Source organism: Poecile atricapillus, chromosome 25, assembly GCF_030490865.1.
Source record: "Poecile atricapillus isolate bPoeAtr1 chromosome 25, bPoeAtr1.hap1, whole genome shotgun sequence".
NCBI lineage: Eukaryota > Metazoa > Chordata > Aves > Passeriformes > Paridae > Poecile > Poecile atricapillus.
This window is the reverse complement of record NC_081273.1, coordinates 1172501-1193850: the sequence shown is the minus strand read 5'-3', so window position 1 is coordinate 1193850 and position 21350 is coordinate 1172501. Positions and strand designations below refer to the sequence as shown.

At 53.5% G+C, this 21350-nt stretch overlaps 1 protein-coding gene across 3 annotated transcripts in view; it reads right to left on the bottom strand.

Moving 5' to 3' along the window:
• ETS1 (ETS proto-oncogene 1, transcription factor) overlaps positions 1-21350 on the bottom strand; it is a 79542-nt gene that overhangs the window by 10368 nt on the left and 47824 nt on the right. For all 3 annotated transcript variants that reach the window (XM_058856952.1, XM_058856951.1, XM_058856953.1), the window contains 5 exons: positions 13185-13304; positions 12483-12683; positions 9160-9237; positions 7873-8118; positions 4364-4624 (listed from right to left, as the gene is read on the bottom strand). In XM_058856952.1, the coding sequence (XP_058712935.1) occupies positions 4364-4624; positions 7873-8118; positions 9160-9237; positions 12483-12683; positions 13185-13304 (906 nt within the window). The remainder of the gene's footprint in view (positions 1-4363; positions 4625-7872; positions 8119-9159; positions 9238-12482; positions 12684-13184; positions 13305-21350) is intronic.

The window sequence follows — 21350 nt, the reverse complement described above, 5'->3', positions numbered from 1 at the left end:
GAAGGCACCTGCTGGCAGATTTTTGGGGGCTGATGACCACAGTACAGGGGGATCTTGCCTGTGGAGGCTTCAGAGCAGCAGCACAGCACCAGGGGGAGGGGCAGCAGCACCTGAGCTGTCCTGAAAGAGACCCACTTTCCTTGGCACCGCCTCAACTTTCTTGCAAAACAGCAGCTGTGCTTTCACTGCTGGTCACAGATAAGCATCGCTCACAAACAGAGGCTGGGCAGGCTGCAGGCTCTGCAGCACAGCCAGCACACACTGCACAGGGCTCAGACACACATCTGCCCCACGCTGCTGACAGCCAGGCTCACGGCAGGGTCTGCCCTGGGCAGCTCCAGCTCGGTGGAGGGAGAGATCTGTGTGGGATAACATCGGTGAAGGAGGCTGCTCCTGCACTGCCTCCTCAATTCCTAATGCCCAGCAGCATCACGAGGGTGGCATTGCTCTGAGAGGGACACTCAGGTCATGGGTGACATCAGCTGGAAGGGACATTAACTCTTCAAGTGCTGGGACTGCCTTTGAAGGGTTCAGCACCTCCCTAAGCAGGCCCAGAGCAGAGGACAGGCAGCAGCACCCATAGAACCCCAGCCTTGCTGATGTGTGGGATCAGGGCTTGGTGTGCCCCACCTCACCTCTCCCACCCCTCTGGAAGCCGGGGAATGGCCCTGCTGTGTGCTCAGTGATGTGGAGCAGCAGCTCTGGCCCACAGCAGCACCAGCACTGTGGCTGGAAAGCCCCGGGGTGTCAGTCCTGCCCACCACAGAGCAAACAAACCCCACTCCTTGGCTGCCAACCCACACAGCTGCTCGAGGGAACCCAAACCCAGCTCAGCACTGAACAGCTATGGTGAACCAGCAAGGTCTGACCTCCTGCAGCCCTGCAGCACCAGGGGAGCAGCAGCACAGGCTGCAAACACCAACACAGGGCACACAGATCCAGCTGGGTTTATCCACCTGCTGCCAGGGCTCCTGCAGGGTGCTGGGGGCCATGGGAATCAGAAGAGGCTGCAGGATCCAGCTATGGCAGAGCCCCAGGGGATGTGGAGGCAGAGCTGAGCTCACTTTAGCCCAGCTGGGCTCAGGCACTGCAGGGATCTCTGCCCACTCACACCAAACATGGCTCTGCTGCTGAGCCAGGGAGCTTAGACTGAGCTCAGCTGAGCCAGCGTGAGGTTTAGCAGTGAACACACATCCTGAGCCATCCCTTGCCTGGATTTCATGGACGCACTCTGTGTCATGGCAAAGTAAATAAAATCTGGCTTAGTGCAGAATCTCAGAATCAGAGAATCTCCTGAGCTGGGAGGGACCACTGGGATCATCCAGCCCAGCCCCTGGGCCTGCACAGACACCCTCAAATCCCACCCTGGGCATCCCTGGAGCTCTGTCCAAAGGCTCCTGGAGCTCTGGCAGCCTCGGGGCTGTGCCCATTCCCTGGGGAGCCTGGGCAGTGCCAGCACCTCTGGGGGAAGAACCTTTCCCTGATGTCCAACCTAACTCTGCCCTGGCCCAGCTCCAGCTGTTCCCTCAGGTACAATTCAAGCTGCCCAAGCTTTGACTGAGCTCCAAACCCAGGTGCAAACCCTCCCTGCAGCAATGGAAACTGAAGTTCACCAACTCCTGAGCAAGAACATTTCTCCTTCGAAAAGAAGATAAGAAAATTGCATCAACCTCTCTGTGAGCAACCATGGCAACTTGTTAAAATAGGTCAAGATGTGGGGGCAGATAAGGCAGCTCTGAAAGGCTGCTCAGAGCTGGGTGAAGAACACATCAAACGCAAACGGAGCTTCCGCCAAAATGCACCTTCTCACCCCAAAACACGCCTCTGGGGCAGATAGCATCAGAGACCTGCTGGGGCCACCTCCCCGGGCACCACAGAAACAGGGCCTGGTAACAGAACCTGAACAACATTGTCAGGTCCTCAGAGGCAGCACAGAAAGCTCTGGGGATGGGGGATGTGCTGTCCCTCTTCACCCTGCCAGGTCTAGCAGGGTCACCACGAGGTGGGTGCTGGGTGTGTCCTCAGGTGTGAAATGGAACCCCAAGGTCTCGGTGGTTTGGGTTCCTGGGCTGGCAGAGCCCTGCTCTGCTCCTTGGGAGGCTCCACCTCCCTCCTCAGCAGAGCCACCAGCAGAGCCCAGACTGAGTTCCCCTGCTCTGGCTGCCAGACAGCACTTCCTCCCCTGAGTAAAGTAAGAGTAAAGCACAGCAATGCACAAAAAGGCTGAGCTGTGCCCGAGTCCCCACTCTGAGTTCAGCTGGCCCAGGCCAGACCTCCAGCACTTCTCAATGGGCAGCCTGAGGAGGCTTTTTTGAGCTGACACAAACCCAGAGCCTGGAGAGTGCCCAGTTCTCCTCCAGGTTGAAACCCAACACATTCTACTCGCTGTCCCTAGGACCTGCCCTCACAGCGACCCTGCTCTGGCTCCCTTGGCTTGGAAAACCCAGGGCTGAAGATTTGGGGTCTGTAAAATGGCTCAGGGGACATCTCTGGAGTCCCTGCCTGCCAGGATCACCTGTCCAGGGACCTTTCCCAATGGCAAAAGCTGGCTCTGCTGGCTTGAGTATTGCTCAGCAGCCTTTGGAGCAGGCAAACAGCTCCAGCTCAAGCATTTCCCAGTGATTCCAGATTTTCCTCTCCACATTTAAAGCCTCTCAAGTGAAGCAACACAAAAATAAATAAAAAAATCAGGCGTTCCTACTTATTGATCCCACCAAAGTGCCTGGGCCAAGGGATTCTCTTCCCAGCTCCAAGAGGGGTTGGAAATGAGGTGAAGGAAAATGTTACGCAGAGCAAAGCGTTTGGAATTGTGCTCTGGCATTGCATGAACCCAAGTCTCCCCTTCCTGAAGGCACTGCTCCAAGGACAGCCTTTGGGGTGCTAAAATTCCTTGGAAAACACAGGGTCCAGCCTCTGACTTCAGCTCCTCGCCTTTCTCCGGGGGTGGCTCTTTTGCACTCTTTTCCATGAGCTACAGCAAAAGTGGAGGGAAATAGCCAGCTTGGGAAAGAATGCTCCTGATTTTGCCAGCACCTGTGTGCCTCGGTTTCCCCAGCTGTTCAAACGCATCCTGGGCTCTGCGTACCCAAAGCACTTCCAGGTGCCGTAGGGAAAGGCATTGTCAGGAGACAATAGGAATAAAAATAGGAATAAAAGGAGCAACTTGTGCTCAGTGCTCACTTTTCTCAGGAACATTGATTTCCATGGCAGATTTCCAGTAGAGAATAACCCCAGGTCACAGTCCCTCCTCTCCCTCCCCACCACATCCCCAAGCCCCAGTCCATTCAGGAATGCAGAGCACACTCGTATTTTCTGTGGACTTGGTAGAGTCTCATTCAGCAGGCAGGGCTGAGCTCTCTTTCTAACTAAAGCTATAGCAACAAACCACTTCCTTTTTTACACTCCTAAAATTATCTCCCCACCTTTCCTCTCCCTCCTGCTCTCCCCACCCTCACAGGGGCTGGTGTCAGCCCCGAGATGAGCCGTGCGTGGGAGCAGACTTGGGGCCAGCCGCACCTCAGGATCTGCTCTGAACCTGGTGATGATCTTTATCGGCACTAACTCTTTCCAGCAGCTGGGGCAGGACAGATGTGAATGTGCAGAGCCAGGGGAGCTGGCAGGAGGCTGCCCCAGAGTTTCCTTAAGCACAGGGGAAAGCTATGGCACAGAAGGGCTGGAAAGGATTAGCTCAGCTTTAGCTGGAAGTCCCATCCCACCAAGTTTCTCTCCTTGGAGATGCCAGATTGCTGAAGGGCTGTCATAAAGAGCCAGAGTTTCCATGGCCTATCACCTTCTCATCTCTCCCAGAGCAGGGAAATGGAAAATGTTTGGGATGGTTCTGGCAGCGCCCCATCCCTGCCTCACACCAAGGTACGGAGCAGAGCGGGGCCAGAGGGGAGAGGACCCGTCCCCACCACACAGCAGGGCTGGAGACGAGGCTGCTCCTGCCCCAGGGGGGAAACCACAACCAAGAGGCCACCAGTCACTGTCACAGGGGCCAGGGGCTCTGCAGCACCTCGTGCTCAGGAGCCAAAGCAGAGCCAGCTCCTGCCATAGCCAGGACAGTGGAGAACGAGGCACCGAGGGCCCTGTGCCAAGGAGCACACCCCCATGAGGGGTGTGAGCCCAATCTCAAAGGAGACACAGCCCTGGGCTGACCCCAGAGACACCCCAAAACCCTCCCCACACCCCTGCACCAGCCACACCGAGCTGGGGCAGCCCAGCGTGCCCCGAGGCTGTTCCCCTGGCCATGGGGAGGGGCTGGGGGGCACAGAGGGGTTCCCAGGATCGTGCCCCGAGGCTGTTCCCCTGGCCATGGGGAGGGGCTGGGGGGCACAGAGGGGTTCCCAGGATTGTGCCCTACCTGTGTAGCCAGCCAGGGCAGCAGCAGGAATGACAGGCTTGTCCTTGTTCATGTCGGCCCGGTCCCGCACATAGTCCTTGAAGGTGCCCTTGGGCTTGTGGCTGGGCAGGGTGGCAGGGTAGTCCTCGGAGTCGAAGCTGTCGTAGGAGGGGACGCGCTGCAGGCTCTGGAAGGAGGACTGGCTGCTCCAGGACTGCGTCAGGCGGTCACAGCTGTCGTAGCTCTCTATGCTCTCGAAGGAGTCCTGGCCTCCCAGCTTACCTGGAGGAGGCACAGCAGGTGAGAAGAGCCTGGCCAGCACAGGATGCTTCACCTGTGCACTCTGCAGGGACAGGGCAGCTGATGCTGGGCCTTTACATCCCATCTCCAAAGTGAGCATGGCCCAGACCTGCAACACTTTTACCTTTGCCATTCAGAGCAGGGCTGAGCACTGGAAAACTTCAGGCAGAAGAGCAAGGCAGAGAGAGTCGGGAAAAACCCAAATCTGGCCTCTCTACCCAAGACTGGCGCCTGGGGCTGACTGGAAATGGTCCCTCATTTCCAAAAGGCAATGTCAGAAACATAGTTCACTCTAGATACTTACGGCTGAGCTCAGGAGCCTAAACATGGGCACTCCAGCACCTCTTTATTCAGAGGGTGGGGAGGCCCTGAGAAGCTGAGGCTGCCCCAGCTCTGGAAGTGTCCAAAGCCAGGTTGGACGGGACTTGCAGCAACCTGGGACAGTGGAAGGTGTCCCTGCCCATGGCAGAGGGTGGAACCAACTTTAAGGTCCCTCCCAACTCAAACCTTTCTAGGATTCTTTGATTTCTGTGATTCTGTTGCTGCTGAAGGATATTGGAGGTCTCCAATAAATCCCCCATTACATCTGCCAGCCCTATTCAAACCCTGCTCAGGCACACCCAGCCCCTTTCTGATGTTCCCTCCCAAACAGCAGCCTTTGGCTGCCATCTGTTCCAGCCAGCCCCAAATCCCCAACCAGCAGCAGGTTTGATGGAGGAGGAGAGCCAGTGGCTGAGAGCTCCAGCAGCTTTTTCCAGCTCTGGTAAGGTGAGCACAGCTGCTCTGTGTCAAAGTCATTCTCTGGGGTATTTTTAGTCAAAGGCAGAGCATGAGAGGCCAGATCCTCAGCAGTGCTATTTACACCCCCCAGAGCCAGCCCGTGCAGCTCTGTACTCAAACAGAGCTAAAAAAGGACCCAAAGAACAAACTGAAATTGCTGCCTCTGATCTCCCTACTCTGCCGATTGCTCAACATCTTTCCTGACAAGCTACAAGCGTAACAGGATCATTCAAGTTCACTAATTTCCCAAACCCAGCTAAAAACAGCTGCTGGGATTGTGCAAGAGCTCCTGGAGAAATTTCCATTGGCAGAGCTACCCACAGCCTGGGCCCAGAGAGCAAATCCCAGAGGATGGGGAACGTGGAAGGGCGCTGGCACACGCCCCCAAATATTTGTTGTGTTGTAGTTTGAAGAGCACTTGTTGTGAAAAGACTCAACTACTGCAGGCCCTGCCCTGATTGCTGGCCTGGAACCATTGGGAGCTGGGATCCACTGGCTTCATTCTGCTGGGACAGCCCTGTTTCAAAGCCTTTTCTCTTTTCCTTTAGGTTTTTGAGGATTTCACACTCCAATCCTGCCCTGAATCCTCCTAAGGGGAACACAACGCTGCTGTGTGTGTGTGCATTAATTGGAATAACCAATTTCCTGAGCAGTCCTGCAGCACAGGCTCATTTAGAAAAGGAATTAAAATCCGACAGAGATGTGATCCCTGTCAATCCATTGGAAATTCACCTAAATTCCACCTAGCTGGAACAATCACACCCTGCACTTACTCAGGAGAAGCTTCAATGGGTTTGGCAGCTCCACTTCTGAAGCAGCCACCCTCACTGACAGGGCAGAGAGAAACAAGTCCCATGGGACCCCAAAATTTCCTCCTAAAGCCCCACAGAAGGTGTCTGGAAAACCTTCACCCTGAGGTGATGCTGAAGGGCCTGACTTTGTGTCAGACTAACCCTGTAAGGTAAAGAGGGACATAAATAAAAATTAACCAGGTTCTGCCTTATATTAAGGCTTTCCCCTGTGCCAGGAGGATTTGTGTTTCCCAAAGGCCCTTCCATGGCTGAAATGCAGCTCCAGTGTGAGCACAGCCTCTTGCAATCAGTGTTCAGATCTTTGCTACCAGCAGCATCCAGGGCTCTCTCTTCCCTCCCCTGAAAACATTTTAAGGTTTGCCCCTGAGAACAGCTGCAAAAGCCTCCCTGAACCACCACCCTGTGAGAATGATGAAATCACCTGTGTTAAAGAAAAGGTCAGAAAAGGGAAAGACACTGCTGAAATTTAGGCAGAAAAACAACCCCAAAAAGAGTAGTTTACCCAAAATTAAAACCCTGCTGCCCTTCTGGCTCACATCATCTCTCTCAGGAGAGGCAATAACACGAGTAACAACTTTCCTGAAATTGGCTCTCCCAGCTTGGAAAAAGAGTGAGAAAGTTCAAATGAGCAGCACGTGCAATGCAGCCCTGGAAAGCAGCTCTGCCTTTCCTGGGAAGGCAGCTCATCCTCTGCTCTCTGGATAAATGGGTTTAAGTGCTCCACATCAAACCTGGCTCACAGCACACGTCACTGTAATGAATTCTGTGCCTGGGCACACCTAGATGCCATTCAGGGGGATGGCAGGCAGGTCACATCTCTTCCCTGTGCCTCAGGTTCCCTACCTGGAATCCAGAGATAATGATCCCACTTGTGAGGGACTTTGAGCTCCATGGATTAAACTTTTAGCTTTGAACAGAGACAGAGCCACATCCCCAGCCTGGCATTGCTGATGTGCTCATAAAGCAATCAGACATGTGGGCTCCACGTGCTCCCAATCTCAGAACATTAATTGGGAAGGTATTTGGGCTCAGATCCTCCAAAGTGTTCAGGAGTTTAAATCCCACCATCTCAAACAGGAATCATGTACCTGTGACTCTTTGGAGAGGAGCATTCGGGAGGGCCTGAGCTCTGCTGTAGCCTCAGCCCCTGACATCTGCACCTCGTAACAAAGCACAGAATTTGCTACAGCAGAATATTTCAAACAAGCAGCCATCAAATCCCTGAAACATAATGGATCAAGACTGTGGATCACAGAGTGCAAAACTCTTCAGAGCCTTGAACAGCAATTCCTGATGAGAACTTGTGAAGGATTTGTGAGTCTTTGCCTGGGCTCCTAAAAAATGGGATTTCTAAAGCTCAGCTCAATTTCACTCAGGCTCGACATCAAAGCACAGCACCAGAAACATGCCATTTCTGCAGATGATGTAAAAACAGGCAGAGAGGAGAGGAAAGAAAGACATTTCTCGAGTTTTCCCTGGAGAGAAGGGCAGGGAGGGCTCAATGCCACCAGGGAATCCAACAGGGAGAGGGCTGTGCTAGCACTGCACAGCTCCCTGGGTGTCTCCAGCGCCATTCCCAGGGCAGGGAAGTGAGAACAGCAGGAAAACGAGGCAGCCCCAGTTTCAGGCCAGCTTTACCTCTGCTGGCACGGCCCATGCACATGTTGTCTGGTGTCACCACCTCCTGCTTGATGGAGAAGTAGTCTGTCTGCAGCGAGTCCTGCGCCGGCTCCCGCAGCAGCACCGAGGGATAGTCGCTCTCGTACTTGAGGGACAGCAGCTCCTCCGAGCTGATGGGGTGCAGGGTCTGGTAGGACTCCGTGATGAAGCTGGGCTCCGAGAACTCGGAGGGGGGCACGCACTGGGCGTGCTCGATGCCATAACCTGGGGACACAATAGGAGTCAAACCCTGCCCAAAACCAGCCCCAAGGAACCAGAGCGTCCCCCACCCCACCATCAGGTGCTGATTTGGGAAAGGGTTCCAGAATCTACAGAGATGGGCTCTAAAAAGTGCAGCAATTTAGGAAAATAATACATGCCCCAGCCATCCTCAATGTGCATTGCACCAAACTCCTCCCAGGGGAGCTGCCAGACAGAAAAAGCTGGAAAATCCTGGGGAGTGGAGTCTCAGCAAAAGAGCAACAGGGCAAAAATCTTTCATTGATGGCTGGGAAAGGTGAATCCCTTCCAGAGCCACCTCTCCCTGGTGCCAGAGCCTGGAATCCCAATCCACAGAATCATGGATTCCCAGAAGGTTTTGGGTTGGAAGGGAATTTAAAGCTCATCCAATCCCACCCCTGCCATGGGCAGGGACACCTTCCACTACCCCAGGCTGCTCCAAGCCCTGTCCAGCCTGGCCTGGGACAATTGCAGGGATGGAGAGTCCACAACATCTCTGGGCACCCTGTGCCAGGGCCTCCCCACCCTCACAGCAAAGGATTTCTCCCTCACACCTCATTTAAATCTCTTCAGGTCAGTTAGGCATTTTGCTGGTTCATGAAATGTCTCCCAGATTTCCACTGCCTTTAAAAAACACCTCCAAAGCAATGGGAAGTGCAGGAGTGCAGGTGGAGACTCAGCCCATTCCTTGCTAGGATCCTGGCAATCCAGAATGAAGCTTTTCTCTCCCCATTCCCTCCCTTTTTTAGCAGAATTTTTACAATTCCCAATACTCAGGTGTGCCGAGGCTGCTTTCAAAGTCTGCTGAGCAACAGCTTCAAACAAATAGTGCTTAAAAAAGTCAGAATCTGGCACACAAGGCAGCCACCAGAAAATACAGAAGGCTTCCAAATCAACCCTAAACCCTTGGAAAAACAGTATCACCCTTTGCATGGTGCAGTCCTATTGTAGTGCAGACAAATCTCTGCTAAAAGGTGCTTCCAGGCACGAGAATGGTGATAATTGACATTGCTAATTGAGACTTACTAATGAAGTAGTCTGAGGTGTAGCGGGACTCGGGGTACGTGGTGTTCACTCCGTTTGCTGGGTATGGTTTCACCTCTTCTGCAAAGAGGAAAGGAAGGAAATGTCACCAGTCTGAAGGCACACAGAGCTGTGACACAGAGAGCCCTGAACTTCCCAAAATCTCCACCCCAGGTTCAACTGGGACGTTCTGAGCAACAGAAATGAATTCAGAGCTGAAATCCCACAGTTCACTGGCTCCTTTGGGAATTCCTGCTGCAGGTATGGCCAAACTTAAACAGAACCAAGCCGGCCCAAACAGCAACAGCTTTCTGAGTCAGGGCTCCAGGAGGCTCTGAGCTCCAGCTGCATCATTTCCTTGCTTGCCTCAGGTTTTATTCCCTCCCGTTCTCCTGGGGCCTGCTGAGCACACTTCCATGTGTGAGCTCCTGGAAAAGCTCCCCACACAAGGACACTTGTTTTCCTGGAAAAGCCCTATTTTTAGAGCAGCAGTAGGTGTGTACAAGGGAGCAGGTAACCCATCCCAAACCCAGCTCCTCTAACCCCAGATCCGTGTGAATTCCCAGCCTGTGCAGCACCTGATGCAGGCAGAACATTCCATGTTCAAAACCGCTTTGTCTCGCTGGCCCTGACCCGCTCCTGACACAGACTTCTCCATGTATATATAGTCAAAATGCCAATTTTCAGCTTTCCACAGGCATAACTCACTGGGAATGAGCCTGGAGCATGTCAAAGCATGGATTCCCTGCTTCCCATGGCTTTTTCCAAGCGCTTTGCTCCTCCTGGGCTGCGCTGTATTTGCTTTCCCACGCAAAAGCCACCCTGCCCCTACCCTGAGCAGTTTTTCCATGAACACCTGACTCATTCCAGCATGGCATTCTGGGCAGGGATACTGGGATGGGAGATTTTCTCTCCTTTAAGCAAACCAACGCCCCCGGGCAGCTCTGGGTTTGTGTCTGAAGCCGAGCACGGATAACGCGCACGTTCTTCTGTGAGGAGCCTGCATTCGGCCCTCTCCCCTGGGGATTGCAGCCTGGAAAATATTCCCTAACAAAATGGGGGGTTGTGCAAACACAGAGGACTAATGAGAAACGCTCTGTTCCTCTCTCCACAGTGTCTGCCAAGGGGCAGGGGGTGACCACAGAGCAGGGGAGAACCTTTGGCTGTGCTTAGAGTCAAGTGCAGGGCACTGCTGAGTGCTGGTAACTGAGGAGGTTATTTTAGGAAGAATTATGGAAAAATAAGCCTGCAAAACACCCAAATCCATGCAGGGAAAAGGCACCCATTTGCTGTTTTTAAACCCTGAGCAGCCTGTGGTACGTGAGTCACGCAGGGCTCACAGGGGACAGTGTCAGCTCAGGGGACAGCGGGTCACAGCCTCCCCAGCACCACCCCGGCCAGCAGCACAGGTAAAGCCAAAGCCGGGCATTTCAGGGTTAAGAACCACTCCCAGCACCAACAGCCCCAGTGATGATTGTGGGAAAGATGGAGAGACAAGCTGGAACCCTGGCTGAGCCTGGAGACACCTGGATCTCTTCCCACGTCACATCCAGGTGCAGAGGGAGACCCCCAGCTCCACCTGCGTGGGCAGGGACAGCTCTGTTCTGTCTGTACAACACCAGCACAGCCCAGCTCTGCTCAGGGCTGGAGATGAGCCCCAAGATTTACAGGGAACCAGTCTTGGGGGGGAGACTGGTTACTTCTTGGAAGCTTTTTGTTACTCACCAAATACCTCACTGGAAATGTGTTCAGAGCCCACCAGAGGAGCAAAGGCCCTGCTTGTACAAGAGTGACAAAGTCACCGGTGAAACCAAACAGGGAACGGAGACTTCTTGGCTCCCAGGGCAACACCAACAGTGTGAAGACACAGAAATTCAGCTTTATTCATTTTCAGCCTTTCAGAAGAAGAGTTGCAGCAGGGACAAAGATTTTAATCTTCTTTGAAAAACTCCTCCCTGTCTCAGGACTTTGTACCATCAATACTGCAGTGTCTGAACACCCACATGGGTCAGTGCTGTCTGAAATGATGAAATTATGATTCCCACTCTGCCATAAATTTACAGCATGAAGTCCATCTCCATGTGTGGGGAATCTGCAGGAAGGAGATGCAAACCCAGCCCTGGTGCCTCAGTCAGTACCTGCAGCACATCCCACCCTCTCCAGTGGGCACAGCACAAAAAAGTCACAGAATTACAGAATCCCAGGATGGGTTGGGTTGGAAAGGACCTCGAAGACCACCTATTCCCAGCCATGGGCAGGGCCAGCAAGGAAGAAGGGCTGTGGGAAGGTGCAAGCAATGGCTCATTGCAAGAAGAAATTGGGCTGACCACAAGGTTTGGCTTTGTTTGGTTAAACTGCTCAGTGTTGATCCAAGCACTCCATGAAAAATATGCAAAACAAAAAAGGACAGACCAGATTTAGAGCCCAAGAGCAGGAAAACAGCCTGGCCTGCCCAGAGCCCGGGAAGGGCCGTGTTTACCTTCTGCAAACCACAGGTAGCAGTAAAATTAGTAATGGGCAATTAACATCCATTTGTCAATGGTTTCCTGGAAGGAATAACTGTGCTCCCCCTCCCCTTCCTGCCACCAGGGTCAGTAGGACAGCACAGGGGACATTCCAGGAAAGCAAACAGCTCTGCAGAAAAAGGAGCTGGAAAAAGAGTCCAGGTGTACTGCAGCTCCTGCTTGTGGCTCAGGTAGAGGTGCTCAGCTCCTCGCCTGCTCCTCAAAAACCATCCCAGTGCTCCTGGGCATCCAGACACGGAAAATCAACTCTCTAAATCAAAGTGTGAGTCCTCAGTCACTGACAGTTAATGCCCTGGATGCTGTCATGCAGGGAATGGCACGGATGGCTTCTCCTCCCAGAAATGCTGGTTCTGGGGACATGAAACACCCGGTTTTTTGGGACATGGAACAAAGCAAAGTAGCTTCCAACCACCACTGGGAAATTTGGGTTTTCAGAATTTTGGCTGTATTCCTGTACCCAGTTCCAGTAGAGGAAATAGTAAAATTCACAACAGGAGCTGAACAGGCTGAGGAAAAATGCTTTGGAAAATCCCACCATGGATTCCAGGCAGGCAGAGCGTCCCTGCCCACCGGGGATCCCTGCCAAGCAGCCGGCACAAACACTCTTTGAGGCACTGCCAGGATTTGCCTTGCCTGCTGCCGTTGGGATGCCCATTTGGAATCCTGCTGAAAAGCTGGGCTTTGCAAGATGTTTTTCCTGGGATTAAAGCTCAAGGTGATCACCTCCTGGTCTATGGAAAGCCCCAAAACCAGGCTGGCCAGGATGCCGTGAATTGTTCGCCCAGGAGATTCAGGACTCACCTTTCTGCAGGATCTCCAGATGTTCCCAAAGGATATCACCCACAAAGTCAGGTGCCAGCTCCAGGAAGCACTCCTTGCCCAGGGCACAGAGGGCAGCTCCATTCATGCAGAACTTCTGGAAATCCACTTCCTTCAGGCTGAACTCGTTCACTGCCCACATCACCCAGTCCCGCACGTGCGTCTCTGTCCATTGCTGGGGGTCTGCAGAGGGATCAGCAGTGAGCATCCCCAGGCAGCTTTCCCAGGAAAACAGGACACACACAGTGCTCCAGCCACCCTGCATCAGCCTCATCCATGCAGATTGGCAGCCCACTGGCATCAGGGTGTGAGGAACACCATGGCCAGTCTGGATCAGCCTTAACACGGACACATTTCATCCGAGGAAAAAGCTTTGGATTTGTTTGGGATTTCTAAAAACCCCATCACTTCTCTGGCCTCCTTCTCCCACCCATTTCTCCAATTTTCTTGGTCTCTCCCTGTCACCAAGCTCTGGTAAAGGGTCCCTGCTGCTTCTCTGTTTAGTGGAGACGATTTGTCCATGTTTTTCCAGCTGAAGCTCCCAAGAAGCTTCGGGTGGTGTTGGAAAGGCAATGCCACCCGAGGAGAGCCAGAGGGGGAGATGGCAGATGGGGAATTCTGGGCCTGGAAGGAGGACACAACCCCTGTGGGTGCTGTGGCTGTTCACAGGAAGCCAAGTCTTACCTTTGGGAATTCCCAGCCGCTGCTGCTCCTTGGCAAAGCCGCTGAACGTGGCTTTCAGCGCCTGGGACATCATTTCTTTGCTGCTGGGTGTTAATAGAGGCACGTCTGCACATTCCATGTCTGAAAGAAGCAGGAGAAAAACACGGCCATGAGGACACGGGACTGGGAAGGATGTCAGGGAATGCTTGCCAGGTGCACACAGTGTCACTGTGCTTCTGGAATGTGCTACTGGATGATGATATCAAGGCCTTTCCAGACATCAGCCTGCCGGGCTTCAGCATTCCAGGTGTGTCTGGAGCCTGGGAAATGGCTCAGCAGCTCCAGGCACTGAGGAAGGCAGAGTCCCACGCCAGGGTGAGCAAGAAAGAGGGAGAAAAGCATCCCTGAATTACTACTCTGTCATCCCAGTCCAAAGAAAAGCAAGGAGAAAATTAAAGACTCCTAGAAAATTCTTCATCCTAGGAAATTCTTCCCTGTGAGGGTAGGGAGGCCCTGGCACAGAGAAACTGTGGCTGCCCCTTCCCTGGAAGGGTCCAAGGCCAGGCTGGAACAACCTGGGGTAGCAGAAGGTGTCTCTGCCCAAGGCAGGAGGTGGAATGGGATGGTCCCTTCCATCCCAAACCATTCCATGATCCTGTGACTCCATGAAAAGGCGAGCTGGCAGCAGGCTGAGACAGGATGGAGAAGTGGCAGAATACCCATTTGAGGGGGGAAGGGAAACAAAGAGCTGGAAAATCCCACATTAGCCCAGAGTTACGTCATGCACGGAGTGAGGAGTGAGTCATGGACAATGGCAGCCATCCCATGGGACAGCGGGGCCAAGAGCCAGGCCTGGAGTAAATCCTGACAAGGACCAAACCTCCTCCTTTCCTTTCTTTAATCCCTTTTTCTAATTTATTTGGAAGAAGATGAATCTTTCAAATAGTCTCACAAATAAAAGCAACCATTTGAAGCAAAATATCTGAATAGAGGTTTGGCCCTTTTTTCCATACTTTCAGTATTCCTGAAAAACATCTTTGATGGAGAAGGGAAGTCTTGAACAACCACCATCCCAATAACTGCATTTGGTCAGCAGAGATGGAAATCTTCCACCTGAGGTTGGTTTAGCTCTGCAGCCTAGTGGAAATTTTCCATGAAAAGTCAGTGGAAAAATGACACCATGGGCAAAGTCTTTGGTGTTCTGGACACAGACATCGAAAAGAAAAGAATTCTGTGTCTTGTGGAAACTCAGCCACCACAGTTTTCCATCGCTCCAAGTTCGTTATGCTCCTGATTTAACAAACCTTTACACCTGCAAAATGCTGCTGAGGGCTTGTTCCAGGCACTGTTGGTGTATTCCTGATAAAACACGGAGTCAGGGATGGAAGCAGCGCTGCAGCCACTGGGAACAGCCAGCCCAGCTGCTTCCCAGTCTGCCCCAGTCTGGAGCTCCTGCTCCACTCAACTCCTCCCCAGCCAAACTCAGGGCATCATTTAAAGTCCAAACAACCCAACACTGGCTTTTTTCCAAGTGGGAATCTGGGAGTTGGGTCAATACAATTCCAGGGCAGTTGTGGAGTCATCATCCCTGGAAATGTTTAAAAATGTGGGGAATGGTTGGAGCCCATGGTCTCAGAAGGCTTTTCCAACCTAAACAATCTCATGATTCCACAGATAAACCTCCACATGCAGCTCTGTAGCACAAGGTGAGGGTGACCATGCTGCAAACGCCCCAAATCATCTGCTGGATGCTCCCAAGGCAATTCCACTGCCAAGCCAAACAGAGCAACTTTCTCTGTCCCCGCTTCTGCCCCTTCCACCTCTCAGCCCCAGTTCAAAAATTCCCCCTTCCCTTTGTCCATCCTCCAGCCAAGTCCCCAAGGCTCTCTAGAAATGATTTGCAGACTCTTGACTCGGGTAGGAACAGAGACATTCCCAACAGAGTCTCTCAGGACACAATTCCTGCCCTCAGCTCACTGCACAAATCCACGATTGCCTCCACAGTGGCAGCATCAGGACCTTCCAAAGCAAATCCCACATCCAAAGGCAAATTACACAATTTGGCAAATTACACTTCATTATTTACTGGATTTGGCTGGAGAGGGCATGGAAAATGAGCAGCCACCGTCGCTATCTCTGTTCCCCATCTGCTGCTTGAGATAACACTGGGAGAAAGTGGCTCAGTGCCCCTTTGCCTTCATCCTCAAGTTACATTTGAATGCTCTGTTCTCCCTGCTCTGTGGTCACAGGGACCACCCAGGAATCTGCTCCCTCTGCCTGCCTCAACAGCAGCTCCTGCCTGCCCTGGGAAGATGAGTCAGAGCCAGGCTGAGAAAATGGTTTTAACCCCAATTTGAACACTGAATCACCCATGAAAACCTTTGTGGAGGTGAACTTCTCAGGCCAGACACCAAGAGCAGGATGAAAAATGATATTTTTATCTCTGCAATAGCAAGGGCTCATCCCTGATCCTGCTGTTTGGTCGTGCAGGATCCGTGGGGTTGGCTTTGCACAAACCCAGCAAATCAATTTTTCAGTAGCGGGGGGATAAGATTTCGGTTTAGGAAGGTGAATGCTGAGCTCTGCACAAACAACCTGTCAAAACAGGGGAGACTTAAAAGTGATTCCCAGGGAGAGGTCACAGGGAAGCAAACAGTCTGTTCCCAAATAAAAAAAAAGAAAACCATGCCAGAGGACAGTTTCTATTTAAACACCCAAATCAACCCAAATGTGCATTGCAAGGCTTCTGCAAAATATGTTGTGCTCGGCAGATTTAGCACTGAAACATCATCTGCTTTTTTCCTGCGAGGTCGCAGCCACTTGTTCAAATTTCTGCTGAGGACAAAGCAGCCCCAAAGCCCTGAGCCTGCAGAAGCCTTGGTTGGGTCAGCAGTGTCCCAGAGCTGGGGAAAACTCACCCAGAGAAAACCAAACGTGTATGTGAAGCTCTGCAGATGTGTCTGGGGACAAGGCTTGGCCGGGTGGCTTGAGAAAGATGGGGTGGATGGATAGTTTTTACCCTAAATTCTGCCTCTGCTGCTTTGAATTATTTAAATATTTTGTTATTTATTTAAAAACTGGGTGGTTTTTGTGCAGGGAGCATGGTGGGCTTCACCCAGCTCTGTGCAGGGCCACGAGTCAGACTTAGTGATCCCTGTGAATCCCTTCCAACCTGGAATATCCTATAACTCTATCAACTTTGCTGGGTGCAGGGAAATTCCTTCCCATGGAAGCAAACCCAGCCCTGGCAATGTCCTCCAGCCCTTTGCCTCCAGTCTGGGATGCCTAAAGGTCAGAGTTGAGCAGAATTTCAGGAACAAAAGCAACAAACCCGGCTTAGCTGCCCCGGTATCAGCTTTCAGTGCCATCTGAAACCTGTTTGCAAGATTTTAATCAAACCCTGCACCAATAAAACCTCTCCTTTAGTGCTGCCCACAGAGCACAGGGCTGTGTGCAGGGGCCAGGGTGGGAGCCAGCAGCAGAGCCAGCTGTTCCATCTAAACCCAGCTCAGGAATGCTGGGGCTTTAATCCCAAAAGCAAGCTCAGCAGCAGGGGCCAGGCTGGGAATTCTGGCTGGTTTTTACGAGCCCATCAAAGCCCCCCGACACAGCTGCCACGTGCACTCGGCTGCATGGATGCCGTGTCCTCATCCTGTGCCGACACAGCCGCCTTTGATTTCCCTCCTGGGACAGCAGGCAGGGAGTTATGGTTTGATTTTTAAACAGTGCCAGGAGTTGCAGTCACCCTGGAGAATTATGTCAGCAGCACATGCAGCATCTGCAGAGCAGAGATGCAGAATTTGCCTCGCATGGGGGCAGTTTTTATCTGGCTGCAGCTTTCCAAGGCAAAGAGGGATCTGGGGGCTCCATGGCTTCTCCAAACCAGGCCCCTGCAGCTCCCTGACATCCCTGGGGATGGGACTTGAGAGAGACGAGAGAATAAAACACAACAACATTGCCCTGGATGGGTTCTGTGCTGAGGGGGACCTGCCCAGACCCCCCAGCCAGGGGCACGTGGAGCCTGAGAGAAAACCAGGAGCAAAGAGGCCAAGATCAGCAAGTTCATCTCCCAACCCAATTCCCACTCTGCTCCCACCAGGCCCTGCATGTGTAAACTATTTCCACACATCTGATCTTTTTAAAGGACTCAGATTTACAAACTTTTGGGATTTTGACCTTCAATTGCACAGAACTCCTCTGCATGCCAAAGCCATTTGCAGCTGATTGCAGAAGGAAAATAAATGGCAGTCAGGGAAAAAAAAGGATGCTCTGAGCAGAAGGATGGGAGCAAAGTCATTTTTCAGCCGAGTTTCCACTCGGGGTCAGTGACTCCTCCAAGCTCCCCTCGGCCACTCACTTTTTTTTCCATCAGAGCCCCAGTGTGTCCCTGTGTGGGGTTTCACCCAGTAGCTGCTGGAAATGGATGTGGGGAGGGTCAGAGCGGAGCCACCTGACCCCACAGCACCTCCTGTCCCTGCCCTGATGGATGGATGGACACCAAGGGCAGGAACCCAAGGTCTCCTCAGCCTCCCCTTCCCAGGCCTGGAGCACACGGATGTCATGGAGATTCCAGGCCTTTGTGTGGCTTGGCAGAGGCACAGGGACAAGGGGGAAAGGCTTTCTAATGAAATAGGGTAGATTTAGCTTTAGATTAGACTTTAGGAGGAAATTCCTCCCTGTGAGGGTGGGCAGGCCCTGGCACAGGGTGCCCAGAGCAGCTGTGGCTGCCCCTGGATCCCTGGCAGTGCCCAAGGCCAGGCTGGACAGGGCTTGGAGCAGCCTGGGACAGTGGAAGGTGTCCCTGCCATGGCAGGGGTGGAACTGGATCACCTTTAAGGTCCCTCCCAACCCGAACCATTCCAGGATTCCATGATTAATTTAGGGGAGAAGATGCACATTGGTTTCAAGCAAGATCATTTGCAGGGACTGTGCATCCAAGGGCTTCATGAATTCATGCCTGTGTCCCTCAGAAACTTCAGTCCTTGAGCCCTGAGGCAGCTGAGATCCCCTGGAGCCCCCATCCCATCCTTCTGGAGCTGCCCACGCTCCAGGATGTCCCCCCACTGCTGAGTGACAATGGAGCAGGAGTTTCCCAGAGGCTCTGCAAGGGGTGACAGGGGTTCACTCTCCCACCCTCTTCCCACGTGCCCACAGTGAGTCCGTGGCCACCAAGCCCTGGTTCCCCCCTCCAGCCCACACTGAGCTCCCCTCCCCGAGCCCCCTCTGTCTCAGCTTTCCCCAGGATCCACACCAGGGCAGAGCTGGAGCTGGGGGAAGCTGGAGCACACATTTCCCAACGTCCCCCAGCTGGGAGGGTTCAGCAGCCGAGAACTTTTCTCAGGATCAGAGGAGGCTGAGGAGAGGGGGGCTGGGAGCCGAGACCCTTCCCACGCTCCCCAGTGAGGCCACCGGGCACCGCATCCCCACCACATCCCTACTGTGTCCCCACTGTGTCCCCACCTCATCTCCACTGCATCCCCACTGTGTCCCCACCATGTCCCCACCATGCCATGTCCCCACCATGTCCCCACTGTGTCCCCACCATGTCCCCACCGTGTCCCCACCATGTCCCCAGTGTGTCCCCCCCATGTCCCCCCCATGTCCCCACCACATCCCCACTGTGTCCTCACTGCATCCCCAGTGTCCCCCCCATGTCCCCACTGTGTCCCCACTGTGTCCCCACCTCATCCCCACCGTGTCCCCCCCATGTCCCCACCACATCCCCATGTCCCCAGCTCGGCTCTGCAGCACCCCCAGGCACCTCCAGCCCCTGGGGCAGCTCTGCCTTGCCCAGGTGCCCCCGGCTCAGAGCAGGGACACCCAGGCAAACAACCCTGGCTGAGCCCCCTGTTATTTAGGCAGGATTAGGCAAAAATTTGTGTGCACTTTTGAACTGTTTTCACAAGCACTGCCTCTCACTCCCACGCAGGAAGCAGGAGAGGAGCCGGCCTGTTCCAATTAGGGCTCCTCGGGCCCAAAGGGCAGCGAGATTCGAGGGGGGGAAAGGGAAAGTGGGACAGAAAGCTGGAAAAAAGGGAGCAGAAGGAAATCTGGATGGGGAGCAGGGCTAAGCACAGCAAGAGGTGTTTGCTGGGGCTGTGGGGATGGGATGGAAGCAGATGGGGAGATTTGGATCCCATTCCTGCAGCAACTTGGCAGAGACTGGCCCTGCTTCCCTTTGCAAGGATGGCACAAAAGGTGCAGACATTTGCTATTTTAATTTTAAATAAATATATTTCTTTAAAAAAAAAAAGAAAAAAAAAGTCTTTTTTTTTCCTTCTTCAAGCATTGAAAAATAAATACTGTGAGATGAAAGCTGGGCTTCAAGAGAAAAACAAGAGAGGAAACCGAAAGCCCACAGTGCTTAGCGCTGCAGAAAGCCCAACAAAGCCGGCTTTTTTCTGGCCCTCAGCAGTTTTCTTAGGGAGATGTGGTGTGCCATGGGGGCCAGCTCTTCCCCTAAAAATCAGGCCTGAACACTGTCCTCCCTAAATGCAGATAAAAGCACTTTGTCCCAGGTTTGGGCTCTGAGCACTTGCAGCAGCAGCGGGGAAGGCTCAGCTGGGGATGAGGTGTTGGGATGCTCTGCTCAGCCTCGGCTTCTGGGGTTCAGCCATGGACACCCTGGCTTGGTGGTGCCTGGGAGAGACGTGTCCATGAGGAAAAGTGGACACAGAGCAGCCCCCAGGGGTTGGGTTTGGCTCTGGGGATCGGCAGCTGTGAGGAACCAGGCGCAGGGAAAGGATTCTGCAGCCACCAGCAGTCACAGCCTACCCTGCTCAGGCTGCAGCTCCTTCTCCTCCCTCCCTCCCTGCTCTGTACTGTGGGTGTTGGATGGCAATCCTGGGAAAGCAGCATCCTTGACAGTCCCAGGAGCTTGTAGGGGAGCAGCCTGGTGGGCAGCTCACTCTGTCCTTGGCTTTTGTGGGAGAGAAGAGGGAATAAAGTGCAAGAGCAAGGCCAGGGCTGGAGCTGAGCTAAACCACAGCCCCTGAGTCAATGCCTGCTGTGATTATGGGAAAACTCCCCCAGCTCAGCAGGGCCAGGGCCCACAGCTCCTCTTCCTTCAGCAGCTCAGGGGCTTTCCTCAGCTGGGGATTCACCCCATCCTCCCCATTTCAGCTGCTGGAAGGAGCCCAGATGGGCAAAGCAAACCCCGGGGAGATTCAGCCACCTCTGAGGTTGGGGAACGTGTCCATGCTTTAACAGCACTCATTGGAACCATCAAAGAAGTCAGAAACAAGATCAGACATCAATAAAATTCCATCACTGCTGCCCAGAGCAGCTGTGGCTGCCCCAGCCCTGGAAGTGTCCAAGGCTGGGTGTGACAGGGCTTGGAGTAACCTGGGATAGTGAAGGTGCCTGTGGAACGAGATGAGCTGTAAGGTCCCTCCCAAGCCCACCCATCAGAGGGTTCTAGGATGAGATGCCACAAGGCTGGAGTGGTTCAGCTCCAGCAGCACCATCAGCTCAGCACGAGACGCTCCCACTCTTGAATCAGCTCTAAATGGCCTCTGCAGGCATTATCCTTTAACAGCATCACAACCTAAAACTTCCACCAGCCTTTTCTGAGCCTGCTGGCCTGAGAGCAGAGTCCAGGTTAATTAAAGCCCAGTGGAGGCTCCAGGCTGGAGCCAGCGAGGAGCAACCTTGACCTTCCCAAACCCCTTCTGCTCAGGAGGCAAAGGCTCCTCTCAAAGCCCTTAGAGCCCTTCCCTCCCTGTTTCCCAATGGAATCCCCCAGGAGCAGTGTCCCCTCTGGAGCCAGGATTAGCACCTCACTTCCAGCCTGGGATCACTCCTGGGCAGGCTGGGAGGACCCTCCCAGGCTGGCTCAAAGCTGTGAGCCACGCTTCCCGGGATAATCGCCCTAATCCCTGCTAACCGCGCTGCTAAAGAGCTCTAATCCCCGGGCACGGGCACACACGCGCTCCCAGAGCCTGGAAAAGCCTGTCATGGACACCCAGCCCGGCTGGAAGCAGGTCAAGTGGAACCAGCCAGCCCAGGTCACTGCCCCACCTGCGGGAGATGCTCCTTTCAGCCCCGCTCCTCACACCCTACAGAGCTGGGATTGCTCAACAGCGATGGGGAAAAAAGGGAAAATACCCTGCAAGCCCCAGAGCTCGGCACAGAGTGAGCAGGCACAGATATTCCTGTTCCCTCATTCACAGGGCTCACGCCTGCCAG